Below are 20951 nucleotides of genomic sequence, written 5' to 3'. Positions count from 1 at the left end.
TGCTTTAAAATGGATCGTACCAATCTGAAGGTCCGATGTAAATAATGGGGAGAAAACAGATACATTTCTGACTGTTAACAGTCCTTACATGATTACTTGTATTTCCTGTGAGTGTTCTGTTACTTTTTTTGTCATAAATATTGATCAAAAGTGAACTTGTTCGCTAAAGTAGCCGAAAAAGCTAACTTCCGCCCCCCCCGGTGTCACTGAAGAGTACGGTCCGCCCGTCGAAGCGCCCTCTCTTCTACCGTCGGATTACGGGAGAGGCAGCACGCTACCGGACGGTCACCGAGCCATAGAAACGTCGAATAAAACCAACAGTAAGTACGGTGAAGTTTCATCGGTTGTGATCTGCTGGGGACATTTGCCGAGCGCGTACCCGCTCGTGTTGCACACAAACCGCTCCGAATTTGGAGTTGTCGAAGCGCCACGTGGTCAGAGAAGTTGGAGAAGAGGGCTGTCAAATAAATAAAAAAAACCAACTTGTGACATGTAACTTCACCCGGTGATGAAGCAACACGTGGATTCAACGCGGACTTCTACTGTCAACGTCACTTTACCCAGATGTGTACCAGCCTTTAATCTCGTGTTAAACATCAATAATCCACTCCTTTCAGGAATCCTCGAGCGGCCACGGAAGCCTGTCCGATTATGGATGTTGCTTTGACCGTCAGCTAAAACTCCTCTAACGAAAAAAAAATGAATAGATTATAGTTGGTGGTTGAAACAGTTTTTTGTTTTATTTCATAAGAATTTGTTTTGTATTCTGTTCTGACTGTAGCTTCTCAGTCCTGTAACCAGAAGGTGAGTTGGACGTCGCAGCTGCTGCTCGGCCTCTTTGCAGTTTTGGTGAAGTGGAGAATTATTTTGCAACCCCCAGTTTTAAAGACGAAATGCAACATGCTCATGAAGATGGAAAGGTTGAAAACGTATAGAGAGACTAGTTGAGAGAGGAGTTGATCCATCTGCTCAGATCGTTTTCAGAGGGTTTTCTTTCCTTTTACTATAAAAATGCATTGCATGATATTGTTTATTGTTTTGTTTACCAGCATTAATTTATAGACAAATTTAAGGCTGCATCTAGGTATTTCCATCATTGACTAATTGACAGACATTTTAAAATTTAAAAAAAAAATAAAAATCAATTAAGTAGTAAGTTTCCCAGAGCCCAAAGTAACATATTTAGATTTCTGGTTAAGTCCAAAAATCCCAGTGTTTCTTTTGCATTGTGCCTTTAAGATGCACAAACAGAAAATACTCATTGAAGAAGTTTGTGCCAGGAAAGTTGGACAGTTTTGCTTGAAATCAATCAGCTGCAACTAACATTTTAGTTTCCTTTGTTGATTAATCTGCTCATTTATTATAATTATTATAATTAATATGAAAAAAAATCGGTTTTATTCCATGCATGAAATAAGCGTCTTTGGTTTTTGAGGTTTGCCTGCTTGTTTCATTGGTTATGTTTGACATGTGAATTGTCTTTCATGAAACATTGATGATTTTCAGTACAATTCAACATGGATTTATTTTGCCTAGTAAATACTATGAACTAGTGACATATTCCGTTCCACAATAGGTAGCGTACATTATCATCCAGCATGCCAAAATCAAGGTGAGCCAGAGTTTGTTTTTTTTAGGTGTGCGAAAAAGAAACACGTCGTCATATTTAATGCATTAACAGTGTTTCCTCGATAATTGGACACAAACTTTTTCTGAGCGGAGAAGCTTTTCACCTAGTTTTGCGTGTATAATTCACCTGATTTGCCTAAAGGTTGACATTGTACTGCTAAAATGGTTTCTTAAAGCGTTGAAATAATTGAACTACACCTGTTTTTAGATTTGAAATTAATATTGAGGAAACACAATCTTAATCCTTGTTACCCACATTTCGTTTTGGCCTTGTTTGTTTTGACTTTGCTTTTTTCAAAGTCCAATGTGAGATTGATCAATGAACTCATTGAGCCTCTCTGGGCTTTATTCCACATCCCAAAAATAAAAAAGGGAGTCTTGACCTTCTCAGGTGGATTTATCTATTCTTGTACAAGGGTACAAATCATTTTTGATTTCTTCTGTGAAAGGAAATATGTGGCCTTTTTTTTTGATCAATCACTCGTCTCGCTACCTTCAAGACCACATTGGCGACACTTATTGGCTGTGTCATGAGCTTCTTCTGACTTGTCTAACCAGCGAGTTTCTTTTTGTGACGCTAACTTCACACTGAACTAATGGCTTCAGATTCCACTTGTTGCTTCCTTTCCCCCTCCTCCATTAACCTGACACATTAGTGAGTAGAGAAGACGTCCACCGTGAGAGAGAGAAATGGATCAGTCTGGGCAAAACCCTCAGCAAAGAGGAGTCCCTCCTCATGCCGTACCAGTCAGCGCCCTCAGGCGAGACAACGGCCCCACTCTGGAGAGAGGCATCATCAGCGGAGACAACGTGCAGTTCGGGAGGCTGCGCCGTGACCCGCGTCTGTCCCAGTCCGAGAGCCAGAGCTCTGGGGCCGAAGACGAGTGTTTGAGCTCCTCCTTGGAGGCGAGCGTCTCTTACGGCCAGAGCCCGAAACTGCAGGGCATGCAGGCGGAAGTAAACTGGTACAACCACGGCGCCTACGAGCAGGCCGAGGGCAGCTACCATCGGCGACTCGCCTCTCACAACAAAGGGCCGCTGTCCTCCTCCCCGCGGAGCCCGAACGCCAGAGGCTCCTTAACCTTCCACGCCAGACGCGGCGGCAATCCGCAGCAGTCTCAGGCGCAGCCTGTCGCCACGGTGAAGGCCTCTGGCACCCCTCACCGCCAGTCCAGTAGAGGCCGCAACCGCACCTCCTCTGAGACGGAGCAGGGGGGCAAGGGCAGCCGGGGGCCACACCAGAGGAAGAGGGGCCCCTCTGAGACAGAAGGCAGGCCCAGATGGGACAAGTATGGCTCCTCTCACACAGCGAATGGGAGAGACTGGATGTGTGTTTTCAGTTTATGCAAAAACAAGTGTTTTTTTGTTTTTTTTGTTTCGTTTGTTGTCCGTCTGCATTGTTGTTTGGTCCATTTCAGTTATGCCAACTTATGAATTGTGTATAATATTTTTGATGCGCAGGTTTACAGACAACTTTGTAGTTTCTTGTTTAAGCCTCGTTCAGCTGCCCGACTGTAGCGTCGCAGGAAAGTGAAGGTCGACCCAGAGGTCAGAAAAGTTAGCGCTTTCTCTGCTGCGTTTTCTGTATTTCTGTCGTTTTATATTAATTGCGAGGAGGATATACTCAACTCCTCCCAGAGTTATAAAATCCTGAGTAATGTTAATTTAGTTTGAGTAATACAGTATATCCATGAGTAATACAGTATATCCATGAGTTTACCACTATGACTGTACAACCTATGTACAGTCATGTGTGTTTAAATGATAGTCTGCCTCTGCTTTCACTAATGGGGGTTGTCGGTCGAGCGGCAGGCGACGTTTTTGTTCTATAATCCAGACTTTGCCGACCAGGCAACTCTGTTTCACTGACTGAGGAGAATGTCTAGACGCCCGTCTGCCGCTGTAAATCCATCAGCACAATTAGAAGTGGAGGGGGAATATTTATTTCCTTTTTCAAATCAATTTTTTTTTTTTTTTTACAGAATACGGTGTTATGATTATTGTCAGCGTACTGGTTTTGTATCTAAGGGAAATCTGTCTTGTGCTTTGAATTTGTCTCCATATTTCACCCACATTTCCATCTGTGACTCTGCATGCGGCTGCAACCTGTAATATGGTGTCAAATTAATCTGTGGCTCACTTCTTGTCTCTGATTGTGTTGACTGTAACACGTTTAACACCCCGGTACATGAATTGTTGAAATGCGGTTTTTGGTGTGTTTTTTTTTATTGTCTTACTTTATCCTGATTTTCTCACTTTTCCTCCTCAGTACCAAGATGAGTGGACTCCAGTGCCTCGCCGCAGAGAACATCTGGTTCGACAAACAGCGCTACGATGAGGCGGAGACGCGCTTCTACGAGGGCGCCAACGGCCCGGCCACACAGCAGTTCCAGGTACAGGAAACACTGAACTTTTGATAAACTGACCTTTTCTTTGTAGCTCCAGAGCAAAAGATCAATTTTTTTTCTTTTGTTAATGTTTTTCACACTTTATTTTCAAACCTGCGCCTGTTGTACTTCTTTTCGGTTGGCTCTTCTTGTCCTCCTCGGCCCACGCCGCCCCCCTCGGCGGCTGCACAGCTCCACATCAGTCACCGGCCTGTTGGGTTTTAAGCAATAGTTACATCATCGGCAGCCCGGAGCAGCTGTGTGCATGTCAGTTAAGCCACTTGATTTAGAAGTGACTCGTCGTGAGGGTCAGGTGGTTTGGCAGCTGTCTCTGCTTCTCAGGCTGTAACAGCTTCTGTCCACATACAATGGAGTGTGAACGGGATACGTCTTTACAGAAACAATGTAGGTTTGAGGACTCAATGTACTGAAGCAGGAAAATGACAACTGCACCATGTGAGGTGTAAGTTGGGGTCATGTTTACTTTTGATCGACTGCTCATCCTCTCGTCGATTTAATCAACACGGTCTTTGTCCCCCCCCCCAAAAAAAGACTGTTCAGGTTTTTATCCAAATCCTTTTGATAAACCTGCTTCATCCTACACGTTGAGCGTATGCACCATCCTGCTTCTTGTCTGTGCTGCACACTGCTCTCTGTCTTTTCTCACTGCTCCCGCTTCATCACCGCTTCACCCCACGCATGCCCTGTAGGACAACGCTGCTAATGCCATCCTGCAGGACATTGCTAAATTCCGAAAGAATATCCAGCAGTCCCTAAACGGAGTGAGTACTGCAAAAAAACAAATGTAACGAGTAAAACAAATGAGCCGCAGACCTGTACCCCCTGTGTATCGGCTGGACTGTACAAGCTAATGTCTGTGTACCAGCCCTACGATGGGGGAATAGTTGTTAAAGTGAGGCGTAGTGCTTCAAGTGGAAAAGGGGACATTTAGCCTTTAAAGACATAAAGAAGAACCATTCTAGATGCATGCTATGTTACCTGTTGCTTGTTTTCCATTACCTCTGCTTGCTTCCTTCCCTCGTTGTACTATCTTTTAGTTTTTCATGCGTTTGTCTTTACATCACTGTAGAACTGCAACAGTTGATCGATTAGTAATCGACTACTAAATTAATTGTCAACTATTTTGATAATCGAATCATCGGTTCAAGTAGTATTTCTGGGGGGGATCAAAATTCTCTGATTTCAGCTTCCTAAATGTGAATATTTTCTGGTTTCTCTGCTCCTCTGTGACAGTAAACTAAATATCTTTTGTTTGGACAAAACAAAACATCATCTTGGGAGTTTTGGGGAACACAATCGACATTTTTGGGACCAAACAACTAATCGATTAATCGAGAAAATAATGATCAGATTAACCGATTATGAAAATAATTGTAGTTGCAGCCCGCCATCACTGTTTACTACCAATGTGGTCATTTGTGCTTGAACAAGTGTTCCAACAAATTATTTTTTCGTTTGTCTGAAAACATCTCGCATGCTCAAATGTACACTGAAGGCATCGTTGGTAGCATTTGATTCAGTGTTGATTTAAAAGATCAGTTTCTATCACGTTACTGACCACTCTTGATGATCCACGTGCAGCCGCCGTCTTTCTACCAACAACCACTTCTGTTTTTCTCGCCTTTTGTGCGTTTTCCTTCCTCACCTTTTTAACGTTGTACATCGCCTGGCGCAGGTGAAAACGGCCCTGCAGCACGTCAAAGGGCGCCCGCAGAAACGGCAGCACAGAAACGTAAGTCCTCCGCATTCAGCCTCGCATGGGAACGCTGCGCGGCTGAGGCTGACTGCTGGGTGTGTCGGCTGAGTCCGCTGCTGCCTGTTAACACAACAACACTAGATGTCTCACCCTGTACCAGCATCTCACCCATCGTACTGCATCTATTTGTTGTTTTGTTTTTTTGCCATTGTACACGACCTCTAACGGATTTCATGTGATATTATTTGTCTTGATAACTGCGGTGATATAAAATACAATTAAAATGCTAATGTATTGTGCCTGTAACGATAAATAATAAAAATGAATAAAAATGTCAGAACTCGGTTGTTATTGATAAAACTTAAAGGAACAATCTGACACACGGGAAATACACTTATTGTCAGCGTTTCCACGAGTTTCATCAGAAGATCAACACTACTGACATATGGGTCTTTGCTTAGCTCAGCATAAAGATCGTATTTCTCATGATTTCAATGTTTTTTGGGCAGAGCCAGGCGCACAGTTTCCCCCTGCCTCGTCTTTAATGCAATGCTGGTTGTGATTCCATTGACAGTAAATGAGAGTAATGAAGTTGGTATCAATCTTCTGATGGAACTCACCGAGGAAACTTTTTCCCAGTTGTTGAACAATTAATTTATTAATTGTGAGAAAAATGAGAATTTCTCACCAAATGGCTTGTTGAAAAAACAACCTGCATGCTGACATGACAAAGTAAATTTTACCATCAGCATTTTGTGTTCGTGTGAAGTGTATTCAAATCATTGATTGATTAATGAGCCTTGCATGTTTTTTTGTTTTTTTTAAACCCTCACGTTTGATTATTTTTGTGGTTTGCTGCTTCACCTCAGACTTGCGGCAGATCTCAGCCTGGATGATGGTTCACCTACTTCCCCACCGTTTCAATTTCAGCCTCTGATCTCGCCATGACACTCGGCCAATGAATCTTTGTTTGTCTTTCCACAGTCATCCTCACATGCAGCAGGAGACCAGGAGCTGGTTTCACGCATGAAGAGCCTCGAGCTAGAAAACAATTCTCTGCATAAAGGTGTGTGTGTGTGTGTGTTTTTCCTCGTGTGAGCTTTTCTTCACCTATGGATTCACAGTATTAACAGAATGACCTTTCCTGATGTGTTTTGCTTCTTAGTGGTGGTGGAGATGAGAGCAGCTCTGCAGAAGCTGGAGTCCAGAGTAGCTGTGCTGGAAAAAAACCCTGCACCAGCAGCCGTCCCTTGTGCTAAGGTAGATGATGAAGTTCATTACAGTATATATTTTACATGTTCACTGGCTAAAACATAGTCAGTTGGCACTGTAATACAGCAGTGAATGAATCCTCCCTTCTTGAAGGTTCTTTTCAGACGGTGGTGTTTCATCTGTGTAATTGTCGTGGAGGCTCAAGTGTGTGTGTGGTGCTGTTGAACCGTATTGCATCATACAGAGTTTTTTGTTATTTAGAACTATCTGTATAATGCTGTGTAATTCAACTGCACCACAAACGACATCCTCTGCAATGACCATAGAGCTGTTTCTAAAACGGTTTAAACCCAAAGCAATGTCAGCAATTTGGCAGGCCATGTAACAGTAATAGCAACCATAACTTCCAAACATTTTAACTTTGCAGACGAGCAGAGATTTCAAACCAGAAACTGCAATCTGCTCTCTGAACAGCTCTCGTGTACGACTTTTTCTTTTTTTTACTTTACAGACTGTTCCAGTTCAGGCTGCTCCAGCCAAAGTAGAAAATGGCGATGATGACGACGACGACGACGACATTGACTTGTTCGGCAGTGATGATGAAGATGAGGAGGCAGAGCGCCTGAAGCAGGAGCGCCTGGATGCGTATGCAGCCAAGAAGGCCAAGAAACCCACCCTCATTGCCAAGTCCTCAATCCTGTTGGACGTCAAACCTGTATGTGTCAGCACCACCTGGAACTGTGTCGTTCAGATCATAATCTTTTAATCTGCTGCTTCATTCGCTAAAATCTATCTTCCTAGATTAGAACAAAGAAACTCCAAAAAAGTTTAAAAGCAATACAAAACTGAATTATAGTCAAGTGAACTTAGTTTTAATTTACTCAGCCAAAATGAAAACCCAGTGTAATATAACCCAAAGTAAACTCAAAGAAATGGTTTTAAATTGAACATTCGGTAATTTGGTGTAACTCATGTTCTTAAGATTACCGTCTCTCCCTCTTGTTTTCTCCCTCAGTGGGACGATGAGACGGACATGGGGAAGCTGGAGGAGTGCGTGCGCTCGGTGCAGATGGACGGCCTCCTGTGGGGAGCATCCAAACTGGTGCCGGTGGGCTACGGCATCAAGAAGCTGCAGATCAACTGCGTGGTCGAGGACGACAAGGTCGGCACCGACATCCTCGAGGAGGAGATCGTCAAGTTTGAGGACTTTGTAAGTAACACTTTCAAATTGTGTCTCCCTTTTTTTTAGCTGTGATGTTAAAGACATGTTTCTCGTTTCATCCCAAAAAAAATTTAGTCTCTAACATTAAATGCTTTATTTAATTTACAATGAATCACAAGACAATATAAATAATTTTAAATACATATACACCTTGACCTATTTGTTGTTGTGTTTTCGTCTTCTGCAGATCCAGAGTGTAGATGTCGCTGCCTTCAATAAGATCTAAGCTCCGCCAGTTCTTCACCTTCACCACCAAAGTGTTGCTGCTGCTCCTGGCTTACACGGTCATTAAATCTCAGCTTTGAGCACAAACATCTGACTTCCGTTTCATTATTATTCTCAGTGAAAAGCTAATCCGTTAAGGAGAACACAGATTCAGAGTTGAACCTAATCCCACCCAGAACCCTGGGTATACCGGCTGGGTGAATGTGGCCTTTACTGTGTGAAGTAAAACCATCGTATCAGAAACATCGTAGAAAGACATGGTCCCACCTCTGAGGTCCAGATACACTCCGATCCTGCTGCAGCCGGCGGCGGCGATGCTCACGCTCTCCTTGTTGTGCTGAAACGAGCAGGCCGAGTGAGAGCAGTCCAGGCTCCAGGACTTGGCGTTGTGCCCCAGCTTGCTGTCGCTCCCTCCTCCGCCTCTGCTCATGCTTTTGTAGCAGACGCCGACGGAGACGCCACCTTTTCCAGCCCACTCTACCTCCCAGTAGCAGCGGCCGGCCATCCCGGCTCTGCACAGCACCTGGGCCCAGCTGGTGAAGCGGTCCGGGTGGTCCGGGTAGGGCTGCGGCTCCGAACGTGTGCTCACGCCTCTCCGACCGTCAGAGAAGCACAGATAAGGATTGGCTGTGTTTGGATCCAGACTTATGTCGTTGTAATCTGGACATAGGAGATGAACATTAGTTTTTATAGACTGTTGATCCATTTCTATTATCAGCAGTGTGGCTCAAATAATGGAAATATGGAAACATTGAGCCGCTCGTGTTAATGAAGTGCCACCAACAGGTCAAAAAACAAGCCTGTTCAAATATAGTTAATTTATGCAATCACTTTCTACAATTGATTGCTATAATTTCAGAAACCAGGTTCACAGCTTTGCCTAATATCAGAAAAGTCGTTAAACTTAAAAGCTTAATAGACATCACTCTTTAGGTTACATGAATTTAAACTCACTCAGTAAAGTCACAGTGAAAAGTTATTCCATAATTGAAATTTAAAGTCATTTTTTTCTTGATTTGAAATGGACAGAACTCAGCTGAGAGTTTTCTAGGTGCACTGAGCTCAAACTAAGTCTGATACTTGGCATGCTGCATTCAGCAGTTCACATTCAAGAATATCAACATACTATTTCATAGTAATAGGAAATTTTTATTAAATTTGATTTAAAACTTGAGCCATTTCACTCCCTACAACCAACTCTTCACTTTCTTTTGTGCATCAACAGTTCAGAATATCAAATATTTTTTTTGCATTCTGAGTAATGATTAACTAAACCTACAGAGTATCAACAAGCTTTATGAATCTGGGTCTTTTTGTATATGGTTTATGAAATGATTTAACTCACATTGTAGGAAATCGTCTCTCGTCTTCGGTTCTGAGTTCAATGCTGTGTCGGCATTTGTTGCTGTTTCATAAGAGAGTTTACAAACTTAGAACTGATACAGATTACATTTTTTAGCTTCTTTGTAAAGAAAAGAAAAACATTAATTTGAATACCTTTGGTCTTTTCAGAGGTTCTTTGATTGCAGATTTCCTTCAGTGAATTTACTACAAATACAGAGAAAAATCTCTTGTAGAAAAATTCACATTTTTATTATTTCCAAAAAAATGATAAAAATTATGAAAGATTATCACATGAAAGACAGAATGTACCCTTTTCGGAGATTCTGTTGAATTCTCTTTCCAGTGTCTCGTCCACGCTTTCCTTCAGCCTGGCCAGAGCTTCTCTCGTGGTTTTGTACATTAAATATGTTGGTGCGTCAGTGTTGGGCATCTCCAAGGCCGTTGTCGGGAAATTAAAAGACTTGGACTTCTGCGGTGACATGCAACACAAACAAATTAGAGGTCAGCAAGGATCATTATTATATGTAGACTTTTTTGGTGCAACAGACTAAACTAATGTAAAAGCATAAAAGGGGGACTTCTCTGTTAGTAGGAATAAATCACTTGGTGAAAGTGTTTTATTATTCACTCACTCTTAAGATGACTCTAAAGAGTAAATATTAAAGGTTTAATACAAGCCCAGATATATAGAGCCTTAACTGTACTGTAAGACAATTGGGGCCAGGCCTACAGGGGAAAACATTTGGAATAATTTTTTTCTCTTTATATTTCAAGAATAAAATCCAACTAAATTTGGGGCGGGGGGGGTTGAAGCAGTCAAATGCATTACATCCTTTGACTGCATGGTGTAAACATGCATCATCTCTTTGGCCTAGTGGTGTTCACACTGTTTATACGCTAAAAGAAGATGTTCCTGTTAATAAGACCGGTTCTGAAGTACAGCTTCAAGGCTTTTTTTGTAGAGGCAGTCATGTGCGCTTATGTTAGCAGTTGGATATATTCTTAAAAGTTCAACTTTAATCTTGACATTTTATCCCCAACAGTTAGTCTTTATTTCTCGATACGCAACATTTTAAAAGACATTTGATTCAGATCAACCTCACTCTCGCCTGGCGCTGACACTCTTCCAAAGAAAGGTCATTGAATTGGTTCAAATACTTATAAATCCTGAAAATGATAATGCCGAGGAATGTGTAGAGAGGTTACAGGCGGGTGTGACGAAGCTGTTGCAATAATCGAGGCTTCAGGAAATGGCAAGCACCTGTGGCCGTCGTTGCGTCTCGAAAACTTCAAACTTCTCGCTCATTCTTTTTGAAATATTCGTACGGTTGACAAAGGACGAGCCGGAGCGGCGTCCGCCTGGCTCGGCTCCTGTTTCCCACCTGGATGAAGTGGAGGTGATCCTCAGCGCGGCACAGCTTCTCCAGCTCGGCGTCCGTCCTCCTCAGCTCCGATATCTCCCTCTGCAACTTCTCCAGCAGCTCCTCGGCGTGACTGACGGCCGCTCTCTCCTGCAGCCGGATCAGCTCCTTCACCTCGCAGCTCTGTTTCTCCATGGAGCGGATCAGCCTGGAGAAAATCCTCTCGCTCTCCTCCACCGCTGCGTCTGTGGAGTGCTGTGGACAGATGGAGATTGCTGTCCTCCGGGAGTCCCACAGACCAGTCTTTGGACCGTACACGGCATGTCAACACATTCGAAAGCTCCAACACTCACCTTAACGTTTCTGATGATGTATCTAAGCTCCTTCTCCGCGTCCTTCAATCTCTGCGCAGACTTCAGGGAGGCTTCTTGGAGTTTTTTCTGGAACACAAAAGGATGAATATCACACAGCCGCCAGTCCCTTTGGGCCGCTCGGCCATTTTTCACGGTTCTCTTTCAAGATGGAAAGTTCAGATTGTCTACGGTCAAAGGACTGGATTGCACGGCAAAAGCCTTTGGTCTATCAATCCAAAAAAGCCCACTTTGGACAACACTGTGTGGCTCCAGGACTATAGGGCACATCTTACACTCCCTGTTTTCAATGTTTTAAACGCTGAAGCATCAGACCATCCTTCATCTCAGACTCCAGATTTACAAATCAAGGGTCTGTTGTGTCTGTTTTTACCCCAAAGAAACTGACTTTTCCATACAGCACGTTTTACACTTAGCCAAGTTGGGTTCTACAAAGAGTTTCAGGTCTATTTAAATCAGGTTTTACTTATAGATTCACTTCCAGATAGGTGAGGAGAGAGACATGAGGCAAAGTTATTGCAAGGGAAAGGTGAATTCCCCTATTGTAAAAACAACTGGAGGCCCAGTTTGGGCCCTGACTTGGCCCAAACTGCCACTCGCCCGCAGTTTGAGCAGCAGCAGTGACTGGGACACAGCTTATGGAGCCAATAAATCCTTTAAAAAACCTCCAGCGGCTGACCTGCAGTGATTTGCGTCAACACTCAACGAGGGAGCCACAACTTAATCAAATCTGAACAAACAGATTTCATACACATTTGGTTTAGTCGGTCATTCACTTAGATTTGTGGATACAAACACATGCAGAGTGGAACTTGAGAACTTTGCCTGAGTATCTTTATGTCTTCAATGTTATTCAAATAATAATAGTCTGAATTTTGATGTGCAAATTTACATAATGTGTAATGTAGGCTATAACATTAACTAGAAATAGCGAGTTTATATACCTAACGGTGAGTCGAGTTTATTTTTTTACAGATGTCTGAGCTCCCCCAGCATTTGAACGACTAAATGAGAGAATCATTTTTTGCATCTCAAAAGTTCAAACCCACCTGTTGTGCCGTCCTCTCGTCCGCCAGCGGGACTGCATCATGGCCGCTGTGTCTCCCTTTCACACACCTGGAGCACACACTCTGCTGGTCGGTGCGGCAGTACAGCCCCAGCGGTTTGTCGTGCTGCGGACACAGCTTCTCTCTCGGCTGACCCGAGGACGGGACCGCTTTGTGGTGCTTTCCGTGACCGCGTTCCTCGTGGACTCTCAGGTGAGCCGCACAGAGCGAGTCCGGGCGCACCGGGCCGGATTTGACCCCTCTGCTCCTTCCCCTTGTACAAACGCTGCATTTCCCCTCGCCGGGTCTGGTCGAGTGCTGGGCTTGAAGGGCAGTCTGCTGAAACTTCTCCAGCACTTCGCCCAGGACCGTGTTTCTGCTCAGCAGGGGTCTCGGATGGAACAGCTGCCTGCACTGGGGGCAGCTGGGCTGGCCCTTCTGCTTGGCCCTATCCCAGTAGTCCTCGATGCAGCCCAGACAGTAGCTGTGTCCACACGGGATCGTCACGGGGTCCCTCAAAACCTCCAGGCACACCGAGCAGCAAAACTGGTCTTGTTCAATAGAAATAGTCGCCGCTGCCATTTCCTTCACACCCACACAAATAGAAACTGGATGGGGACAAAGATGGGCGTAGTTTACAGGGGCGGTGATAACAGCTTCTCACGTTTCACCTGCCGCCCTCCAGTCACAGCCTGCAACACCAGGAAATAGGCCGCACCCAGATGAAGCCAACCGAGCAGAGAGCAACCTCGTATTGAACCACCTTTACTGGGAAGACATACAGCGGGTAGGCAGGAGATGCATCCACATGACAATTATTTGACATGATGTTTTACATAAAAGAGCTACAGGCTTCCTGTGTGTGCGCAGTCAACCCGTTTGCCCAGGACGTGCTGAGAACACAATGAAATATGAACCAGCACACATGCAAAAAAACATTCCCTCCGAGAACATCTTGTCTTTTTCATCGCCCATTTGCTTTTCTTTCAATGCCAGCACACCAAACATCACAATATATTATTATTACACATGTCTGTAGAGCAAAAAGTGTGTGAGCAGAGTTTTGGTTTTTAAAAAAAGAGACAAATACTTAAATAACAGCTTGATAAAAACTAAAATTGTACTAAATTTCAAGGTGGATTTTCCTTGAAAATGCTGAAATAAGATGCAGTGAGTTCAGTCCTGCTTTGTCCAAATGCCTTCCCCTTCGCCTCTTTCCCACCTGCGCTACGATGCAAGATGCGAGTACAGCTTATTGGTGAAAACAAACCGATGGAATTGATGTATGCCAAGAGATTAATTGCTAAAATGTACAATTTGTACGTGTCAGTACATATTTGTGAGGGGAGTCAAGTCAAATGGTGTCCAAGTCCGTGTAGGTGGGTGCACGTGAAATGCTGTGACAGAAGTCTATTTCCTCCTGGGGTGAGCGCGTCGCTGAAAGTGCCTCTGTCTGGATCCTGAGGAGAGTTTGGCACCTGAGCAGACAGACGTGATATCATTATTATTATTCAACAGAACCATGAGGCAGCAGAAATGTTAGGACTGAGATGTTAAAAGGGGAGCTTACAAATATACTCAACAATTCTTCTAGTAATACGCCTCGTTAAAAGTTTCAATTTTAATACTTGATGATAATCTTACAAATAAAACCTCAAACGTCACTTATCACTTTAAGGTTGCCTATGAAAAAACCACAATGAAATAAACAATAATATATGTGGGATATGTGAGAATTACAATATTCATGGATGAAAAGTGAGGATGTGCACAGAAAATGACAGAAGAAGCAACTGAGTTACAGTTGTTTCGACAAGGTGAGACAGAGGACATCAATTTTTTTTTGCAGCTGTTTTGAATAAAGTAACATATCCATGGCCACAGTCTGAAAATCTAAATGTGAAATTCACATCCAATCTAACCCCTGAACACAACCCTACTGATGGAAAGATATTAATCTGTATATAACTTCATTTCCTCATGTACTGTAAGTTTGAGATTGTTACTAGGCACTTTGAAGATATTGATTTTTTTCTTACATGCAAAACAGATCGAACTACCCGACAGAAGAATCATCTCCACCACAAATAGGTATGATATTAAAACGCTGCTTACTCTGTGGTAAAATACTGATAAAATATTAAACACTGACAGGGTTAATTCTTTGATCTCATAGGAACATTTACTTTGGTACTGAAATACAATTATGAATGCATACAATTTTTATATAGTGGTGTTGTATTGCTAAGCTTAACTTTAAAAGTAAAACTTCTCAATACCTTTACTGCAGTGACAAATGACAACATTTGTGACACAATCTGCGTCATGTTTACTTGTACGAAATGACATCTACATGCTAGTGTGTCGTTTCTGATCATGTCTCTATTTACCGAATGGTGAGAAGGCAAACGTGGGCACGGCAGGTGCCTGAGCGAGGAAAGGATTGAGGGGATTCACGGGACTTTGGTCGAGCCCAGGCGGAGGGATCGCTGCGAGCACAAAGAAAAGAACAAAGACGGTTGACTGCAAAGTCTGAGCAGGAACTACGACTAGCATCTCTCTGTGGGAACAGATTCAGCAAACTCCACTATCGACCACCGAGCTGAATAAAGTGTTTCCGCTGTGTGATAATGGTGTGGTTACGTGTTTTGGACACACAAACAAACCACAGTATGAAAAATATCAATAAAAAGCAGTACGGATGATAAGGTCAAGAATTATTTACCAACGGCATGAATTCATTGATATTTATATCATATACCTGTCAGACCTTCCAAGCTTTTTATAACAATATTTCCTAATGACATCAGTAATTAATAATCAAACACAACCAGGACCTGGCTAAGCATCAGAAACAGAGTGGATGAAATAGAATAATCAATGAAAACATTTACTAATTTAAGGGGCACACACGAAGGTCAAGGGTTACGAGGTGCTGAGGATTTGCTAAATCTGAGGATATGCTAAAATTGCATACAAAAACATTTTATGTCTGAAATAACATTTTGGACCCTTTTTTCAGGAAATTGACATCTCTGCTTTTGTAATATTTTTTCAGGACCTGCAGGAGGGACCTTTATAAAATGCTTAATGTGAAAAACATCATAGAATGTGCTTAAGCAGCGATCAGTCACCACCAAATTTCTCACAGACATGTCTTGTCATAAACACTTACACCTGTCCACAAAAATCTAAAATGAAATCCTATAATTACGGAGATTATCTTAAATGAAGTGTTTTTCCCCATTGAAGCACATTATAGGGAAAAGGCTCAACGTATCTGTGGCCGATTTATTGTATATGTAAAGACGAGCAGGAACCGGTTTACAGACTCACCTAGTGCAGCTTGCATTAGTCCGTTTGACCCAGAATCACCCGACTGTGTCGTGTCCGTCTGTGCGGCAGGATTTGAAAAATGACCTACAATCACCACGTCTCTCACTGCAGAATCAGAGACGAGAAACAAAATCACATGAACGGAGACGATTAAAACGGCGAGAAACAACCCACCAGTTTGTCACCACCCTCTTGCTTCTACCTCTTTCGTAGATGCTGACGAATCCTCCCTGGCAGACCTCCTGCAGCAGTCCTTTGAAATCAGACACCGCCGTCATCACGGGGCCAAAGGTGAGGCTGGGGTCGACTGTGACGGGGGGCAAAGCTGACAGCACAGGTGGAGCGTGGAGGGACTGGCAGCTCTGGAATCACAAACACAACAGACAAAGAGGGAAAGGAAGTTTGACGCGTGTGTTGAAGTCGCATGGGGTTTTTTCTATCCTGAAGATCTGAAGGAACTAATCAATGTGAGCGGTGTTTACTTTGAGGAAATGGACGTGGTCCTCGGTGTGGGAAAGCTTGTCGAGCTCGGCCTCGCTCTTCTTCAGCTCAGCGATCTCCCGCTGGATCTTGTCCAGCAGCTGCTCGGCCTGACTGACGGCCATCTTCTCCTGGGCGTTGATCAGCTCCCTCACCTCGAAACGCTTCAGCTCCATCGACCGGATCAGTTCGGTGAAAACGCCGTCGCTTTCTTCCGCCGCTGCCCGGGCGGAGCGCTGAGCGGGCGGCACAGAGCAAACATTGGTTTTCGGTGTCACGAAAGGTGTGTGGCAGTCGTGATGACAATACAGTGTCACACGATGAGCTGTTCACGGAGTGAGTTGCTGCTGATGAGTTTTAGGGCCACATTGAGGAAAAACAATAAAAGTGAGACTGCGAGAATAAAGTCGTAATATTATGAGAATAAAGCCGTGATTTTACTAGAAAAATGACCATACATACCAAAAATAAAAGGAAACCAGGGAACTTTATCAAACGCTTTTGCTCGTTGACCTGGACTGAAGTTACCGCTTCACAAAGTTTCTCCACATTCCTCATTTTAACGCACAGGACTGCTCGTCTCACATTTCTACACTGAAATAACACAGAGACCAAATTTACCACTTTAATCTCATAATATTACGACTTTATTCCTCGTAAAAAATTACGACTTTATTCTCATAATATTAGGACTTTTTCTCTTGCAATATTCTGACCTTTATTTTTCTTGTAATAGTATGACTTTATACTCATAATATTACAACTTTATTCTTGTAATATTCTGACTTTACTCTCGTAAATTTACGACTTTATTCTCGTAATATTATGACTTTTCTCTTGCAATATTATTACTTTTTTTCTTGTAGTAGCACGACTTTATTCCCATAATATTGTGACTTTATTCTCATAAATTTACGACGGTATTCCCAAAGTCTCCAACTCCAATTTTTTTCTCTCACAATGTGGCCCTAATACTCCGTCGTAGTTTACAGCTATGTTAAAGAGATGAGACATTTTATCATCTGTTTAGTAATCTGCTGCATTTATATATACATGACACCGCACTCACGATGAGAGAGAAAATGGCTCGTCTCAGCTCCTGGGCCTCCTTCTCTCGGAGCTGAATTCTCATCTGAGAGCTCTGCTTCATGTCACCCAGCTGCCGCTGAGGGGGAAATGCAGTGAAAACAAGAAATTAGAGTCACGTTAGTAACTTCACAGGAATTGGGAGTATTTGAGTGATTATGTCACTTGAGTATACACATACATACAGAGGCTACTGCTGGCATTATGTCGTGAACGTGTACGTCCGTGTGTTTGTCATTAAATGTGAGGTTTGAGCTTGAAAGTGGCTTTTGATAAAAGGAGTTCAAGAAGAACCTGTTGGATGAAGTTGTCAGACAGGTTGTGGGAACCACAGTAACATCCGCCTCAGATTTGTGAAACCTTTATTCTAATTCGAAAAACTAAAAAGGGAGATTTCTCCATCAAGACCAGATCAAACGTTATTAATCAAAAACTGATTTGTCTGAGACTTCTCCAACCTGAGCCAGATAATAATATCAGAGCCTTGTGAAAAGCCGTTTTTTACGAAACCCCTCTTCTATTTTTAAAAAACAGAAGAAACGGCAATGTGTCTGCCGATATTAGCCCTTCACAGACATACCGGTATCGGCCCGACCGATACTATTGGTCAACTGATTTGAGCCTTAAAAACGTGCATTTGTGTTGACATTATGGTTGTATTCGTATTCTCAATTTATAGTTATTTATGATAAAGTTTATGGCTAAACTAAAATATCACGCCTCAATCACATGTCTTCGATCGACCGGCTGATTCGATCAGATGGAGCGACCGACCGACCGACTGATTCGATCAGATGGAGCGACCGACCGACTGATTCGATCAGATGGAGCGACCGACTGATGACTGATTCGATCAGATGGAGCGACCGACCGACTGATTCGATCAGATGGAGCGACCGACTGATCGACTGATTCGATCAGATGGAGCGACCGACTGATGACTGATTCGATCAGATGGAGCGACCGACCGACCGACTGATCGACTGATTCGATCAGATGGAGCGACCGACCGACCGACTGATCGACTAATTCGATCAGATGGAGCGACCGACTGATCGACTGATTCGATCAGATGGAGCGACCGACCGACCGACCGACCCGATCAGATGGAGCGACCGACCGACCGACTGATTCGATCAGATGGAGCGACCGACTGATGACTGATTCGATCAGATGGAGAGACCGACTGATGACTGATTCGATCAGATGGACCGACCGACTGATGACTGATTCGATCAGCTGGAGCGACCGACTGATCGACTGATTCGATCAGATGGAGCGACCGACTGATGACTGATTCGATCAGCTGGAGCGACCGACTGATCGACTGATTCGATCAGATGGAGCGACCGACTGATGACTGATTCGATCAGATGGAGCGACTGACTGATCGACTGATTCGATCAGATGGAGCGACCGACTGATGACTGATTCGATCAGATGGAGCGACCGACCGACCGACTGATTCGATCAGATGGAGCGACCGACCGACCGACTGATTCGATCAGATGGAGCGACCGACCGACTGATGACTGATTCGATCAGATGGATCGATCGACTTATCGACTGATCGATTACCTGCCTGTCCTGCATCTCCGCCTCGGCCAGCACCGTGTCGTGGCCCTTGTGCTCGTCCGTCAGACACAGGTAGCAGATGCACTGCTTGTCGCTGCGGCAGTACACCTCCAGCAGCTTGTCGTGCCGCGGACAGATGTTCTCCTGCAGCTTCGTGGAGGCGGACACCAGCTTGTGCTTCTTGAACGCGGCCGACTCGTAGTGCGGCTGGACGTGGACGTCGCAGTACGAGGCCAGACACACCAGGCACGACTTGACCGCCTTGTTCTTCCGGCCGGGGCACACGTCGCAGCCCACGTCGTCGGCCCCCGCGAGGCCCTGGTGTGCGGCGGGCGCCGCCGCCGCCGCCGCGGCCTCCTGCAGTCCGGTCTTCCGGAACTTCTCCACCACGTCGGCCAGCATGGTGTTCCTGGCGAGCACCGGCCTCGGGTTGAAGTTGTGGCGGCACTGCGGGCAGACGAACACGCCCAGGTAGTCGTCCTGGTCCCAGTAGTCCTGGATGCAGCTCGAGCAGTAGCTGTGTCCGCAGGGGATCGTCACCGGGTCCTTGAGCACGTCCAGACATATGGAGCAGTTGAACTGGTCCTTGTCCAGCACCACGCCGGCCTGGGCCATGGTCCTCCGGCGGCGGGATGGAGCAGACAGTGAGCGAGAAAAACACAGGAACTTGACAGCGGCTGCTTTGTTTACAGGAAGTGGAGAGGGGACAGGGGGGCGTCACCGGAAACGGTGAGGGGGTTTAATTTTTAAAGAGCACCGAATTTCAAAGTAAGACCACTTGTATTTCTAATTTGATATTCAACTGTGTATATATATATATATATACACATATATATATACCTATATATACATATATATACTTGTATTAGACCACTTGTATTTCTAATTTGATATTCAACTGTGTATATATATATATATATACATATATATATACACATATATATACATATATATACTTGTATTAGACCACTTGTATTTCTAATTTGATATTCAACTGTGTATATATATTATATATATATATACACACACACATATATACGTATATATATAAAGTTAAGTGGAACTTAACTTGCAATGCTGAGCGACCTGTCCTTCGTGTTTTACAAGGTCCAGATAGAAAACCACCATAACTATACTTATCAAATCTAGACTACATTGTCACGGAGAGGCCAAAGATCATTTAAAACACAGTTTCAGATTAGTGAAAACTTTACTAGATTTGTTAAACATGCTAAAAATGGTGATTTCAGGTTTCTTTTCCACTGCTTGACCACATTAGCACAGGTCCAGACAGAAAACCACTATACTTATAGACGGGTCAAATCTGGACAAGATTGTCAGAGGGCAAGATTCTTTAAAACAGTTTCAGATTTGTGAAACCTTTAATCCATTTGTGAAAATGCTTAAAAATGGTGATTTCAGTTTCGAGTCCTTCCATTGTGCATCGTTCAGCAGTGTGCTGCAAGTCAACTTTTTTTCCTACGATAGAGGAAGAATGACCAGCGTCACTGTAGTTGGCTGGTACTCGTTGCCTTTGGTATTAGGTCGGTTAGATGAGGATGTGACTTGTGGTCAATATGACTAGAAAAGCACTGTATAAATACACTTACCTTACTAGTGTTGTCGATATGTCAGAAAATGTAAAAAAAAAGAAGATAATTATACATTTTATTTCTATAGCGCTTTTTAAGATACTCAGACATTTTACAGTTAAAACAACACACCAAAAACAGATGTTAAAACAAATCGCAAAGTAATTAAAAGCAGTTTTAAAGAGGTGTTTTGATGGAGGCTTTAAACAGTTATAAGGTGGGGCAGTCACAGATGTGTTTGGGGAGAGAGTTCCAGAGGGTGAGGGTAGCGATGGAGAAGGCTCTGTCACCCCAGGTTCGGTGCTTGGTCCGGAGTGGTGGAGAGAGTAGGTTGGCCTCAGAAGAACAAAGGCTGCAGGAAGGAGTGT

General features: G+C 43.7%; 3 protein-coding genes across 8 annotated transcripts; 1 reads left to right on the top strand and 2 right to left on the bottom strand.

Moving 5' to 3' along the window:
• Positions 1–193: 193 nt before the first annotated feature.
• Positions 194–8479, top strand: eef1da (eukaryotic translation elongation factor 1 delta a (guanine nucleotide exchange protein)). Of its 6 annotated transcripts, none has more exons than XM_035634305.2 (10): positions 216–320; positions 782–804; positions 1577–1612; positions 3899–4022; positions 5713–5769; positions 6718–6799; positions 6899–6993; positions 7457–7660; positions 7961–8155; positions 8355–8479. In XM_035634305.2, exons 3-10 carry the CDS (start codon positions 1599–1601, stop codon positions 8391–8393), a joined length of 810 nt encoding a protein of 269 aa, XP_035490198.1. In that variant the 5' UTR covers positions 216–320; positions 782–804; positions 1577–1598; the 3' UTR covers positions 8394–8479. The 6 variants fall into 6 exon arrangements, with proteins under 6 accessions (XP_035490202.1, XP_035490198.1, XP_035490201.1 ...); XM_035634303.2 differs by lacking the exon at positions 1577–1612 and adding an exon at positions 2286–2918 and having other exon boundaries at positions 229–320; XM_035634308.2 differs by lacking the exon at positions 5713–5769 and having other exon boundaries at positions 222–320.
• Positions 8247–13119, bottom strand: LOC118310923 (tripartite motif-containing protein 16-like protein). The gene is made up of 7 exons (XM_035634292.2): positions 12518–13119; positions 11451–11537; positions 11119–11352; positions 10046–10205; positions 9890–9940; positions 9738–9797; positions 8247–9052 (listed from the first exon to the last, which is right to left on the bottom strand). The coding sequence occupies exons 1-7, from the start codon at positions 13094–13096 to the stop codon at positions 8526–8528; spliced, it is 1698 nt and encodes a 565-aa protein (XP_035490185.2). The 5' UTR covers positions 13097–13119; the 3' UTR covers positions 8247–8525.
• A 144-nt stretch (positions 13120–13263) lies between these two features.
• ftr67 (finTRIM family, member 67) lies at positions 13264–19702 on the bottom strand. Its single transcript, XM_035634294.2, has 7 exons — positions 18995–19702; positions 17400–17495; positions 16333–16566; positions 16053–16212; positions 15851–15955; positions 14905–15003; positions 13264–13992 (listed from the first exon to the last, which is right to left on the bottom strand). Exons 1-7 carry the CDS (start codon positions 19604–19606, stop codon positions 13925–13927), a joined length of 1374 nt encoding a protein of 457 aa, XP_035490187.1. The 5' UTR covers positions 19607–19702; the 3' UTR covers positions 13264–13924.
• Between the last annotated feature and the right edge of the window lie 1249 nt (positions 19703–20951).

The sequence above is a fragment of the Scophthalmus maximus genome, chromosome 5 (genome assembly GCF_022379125.1).
Source record: "Scophthalmus maximus strain ysfricsl-2021 chromosome 5, ASM2237912v1, whole genome shotgun sequence".
Taxonomy (NCBI): Eukaryota; Metazoa; Chordata; class Actinopteri; order Pleuronectiformes; family Scophthalmidae; genus Scophthalmus; species Scophthalmus maximus.
Note: the sequence above shows the minus strand (reverse complement) of the source record. Positions and strands in the feature narration are given on the sequence as shown.

What these genes read in the sequence shown, in the direction of transcription:
- LOC118310923 (XM_035634292.2), bottom strand. Translation starts at nt 13,096, where the DNA reads ATGGCAGCGGCGACTATTTCTATTGAACAAGACCAGTTTTGCTGCTCG. An exon ending in AACCTCTGAAAAGACCAAAG is followed by an intron (nt 9,798 to 9,889) that starts GTATTCAAATTA and finishes CTTATGAAACAG; the next exon opens with CAACAAATGCCGACACAGCA. An exon ending in GAGAGACGATTTCCTACAAT is followed by an intron (nt 9,053 to 9,737) that starts GTGAGTTAAATC and finishes TCCTATGTCCAG; the next exon opens with ATTACAACGACATAAGTCTG.
- ftr67 (XM_035634294.2), bottom strand. Translation starts at nt 19,606, where the DNA reads ATGGCCCAGGCCGGCGTGGTGCTGGACAAGGACCAGTTCAACTGCTCC. An exon ending in CGGAGATGCAGGACAGGCAG is followed by an intron (nt 17,496 to 18,994) that starts GTAATCGATCAG and finishes TTTCCCCCTCAG; the next exon opens with CGGCAGCTGGGTGACATGAA. An exon ending in GTTTGCCTTCTCACCATTCG is followed by an intron (nt 13,993 to 14,904) that starts GTAAATAGAGAC and finishes CTGTCTGCTCAG; the next exon opens with GTGCCAAACTCTCCTCAGGA.
- eef1da (XM_035634303.2), top strand. Translation starts at nt 2,320, where the DNA reads ATGGATCAGTCTGGGCAAAACCCTCAGCAAAGAGGAGTCCCTCCTCAT. An exon ending in CAGCCGTCCCTTGTGCTAAG is followed by an intron (nt 6,994 to 7,456) that starts GTAGATGATGAA and finishes TTTACTTTACAG; the next exon opens with ACTGTTCCAGTTCAGGCTGC. An exon ending in TCCTGTTGGACGTCAAACCT is followed by an intron (nt 7,661 to 7,960) that starts GTATGTGTCAGC and finishes TTTCTCCCTCAG; the next exon opens with TGGGACGATGAGACGGACAT.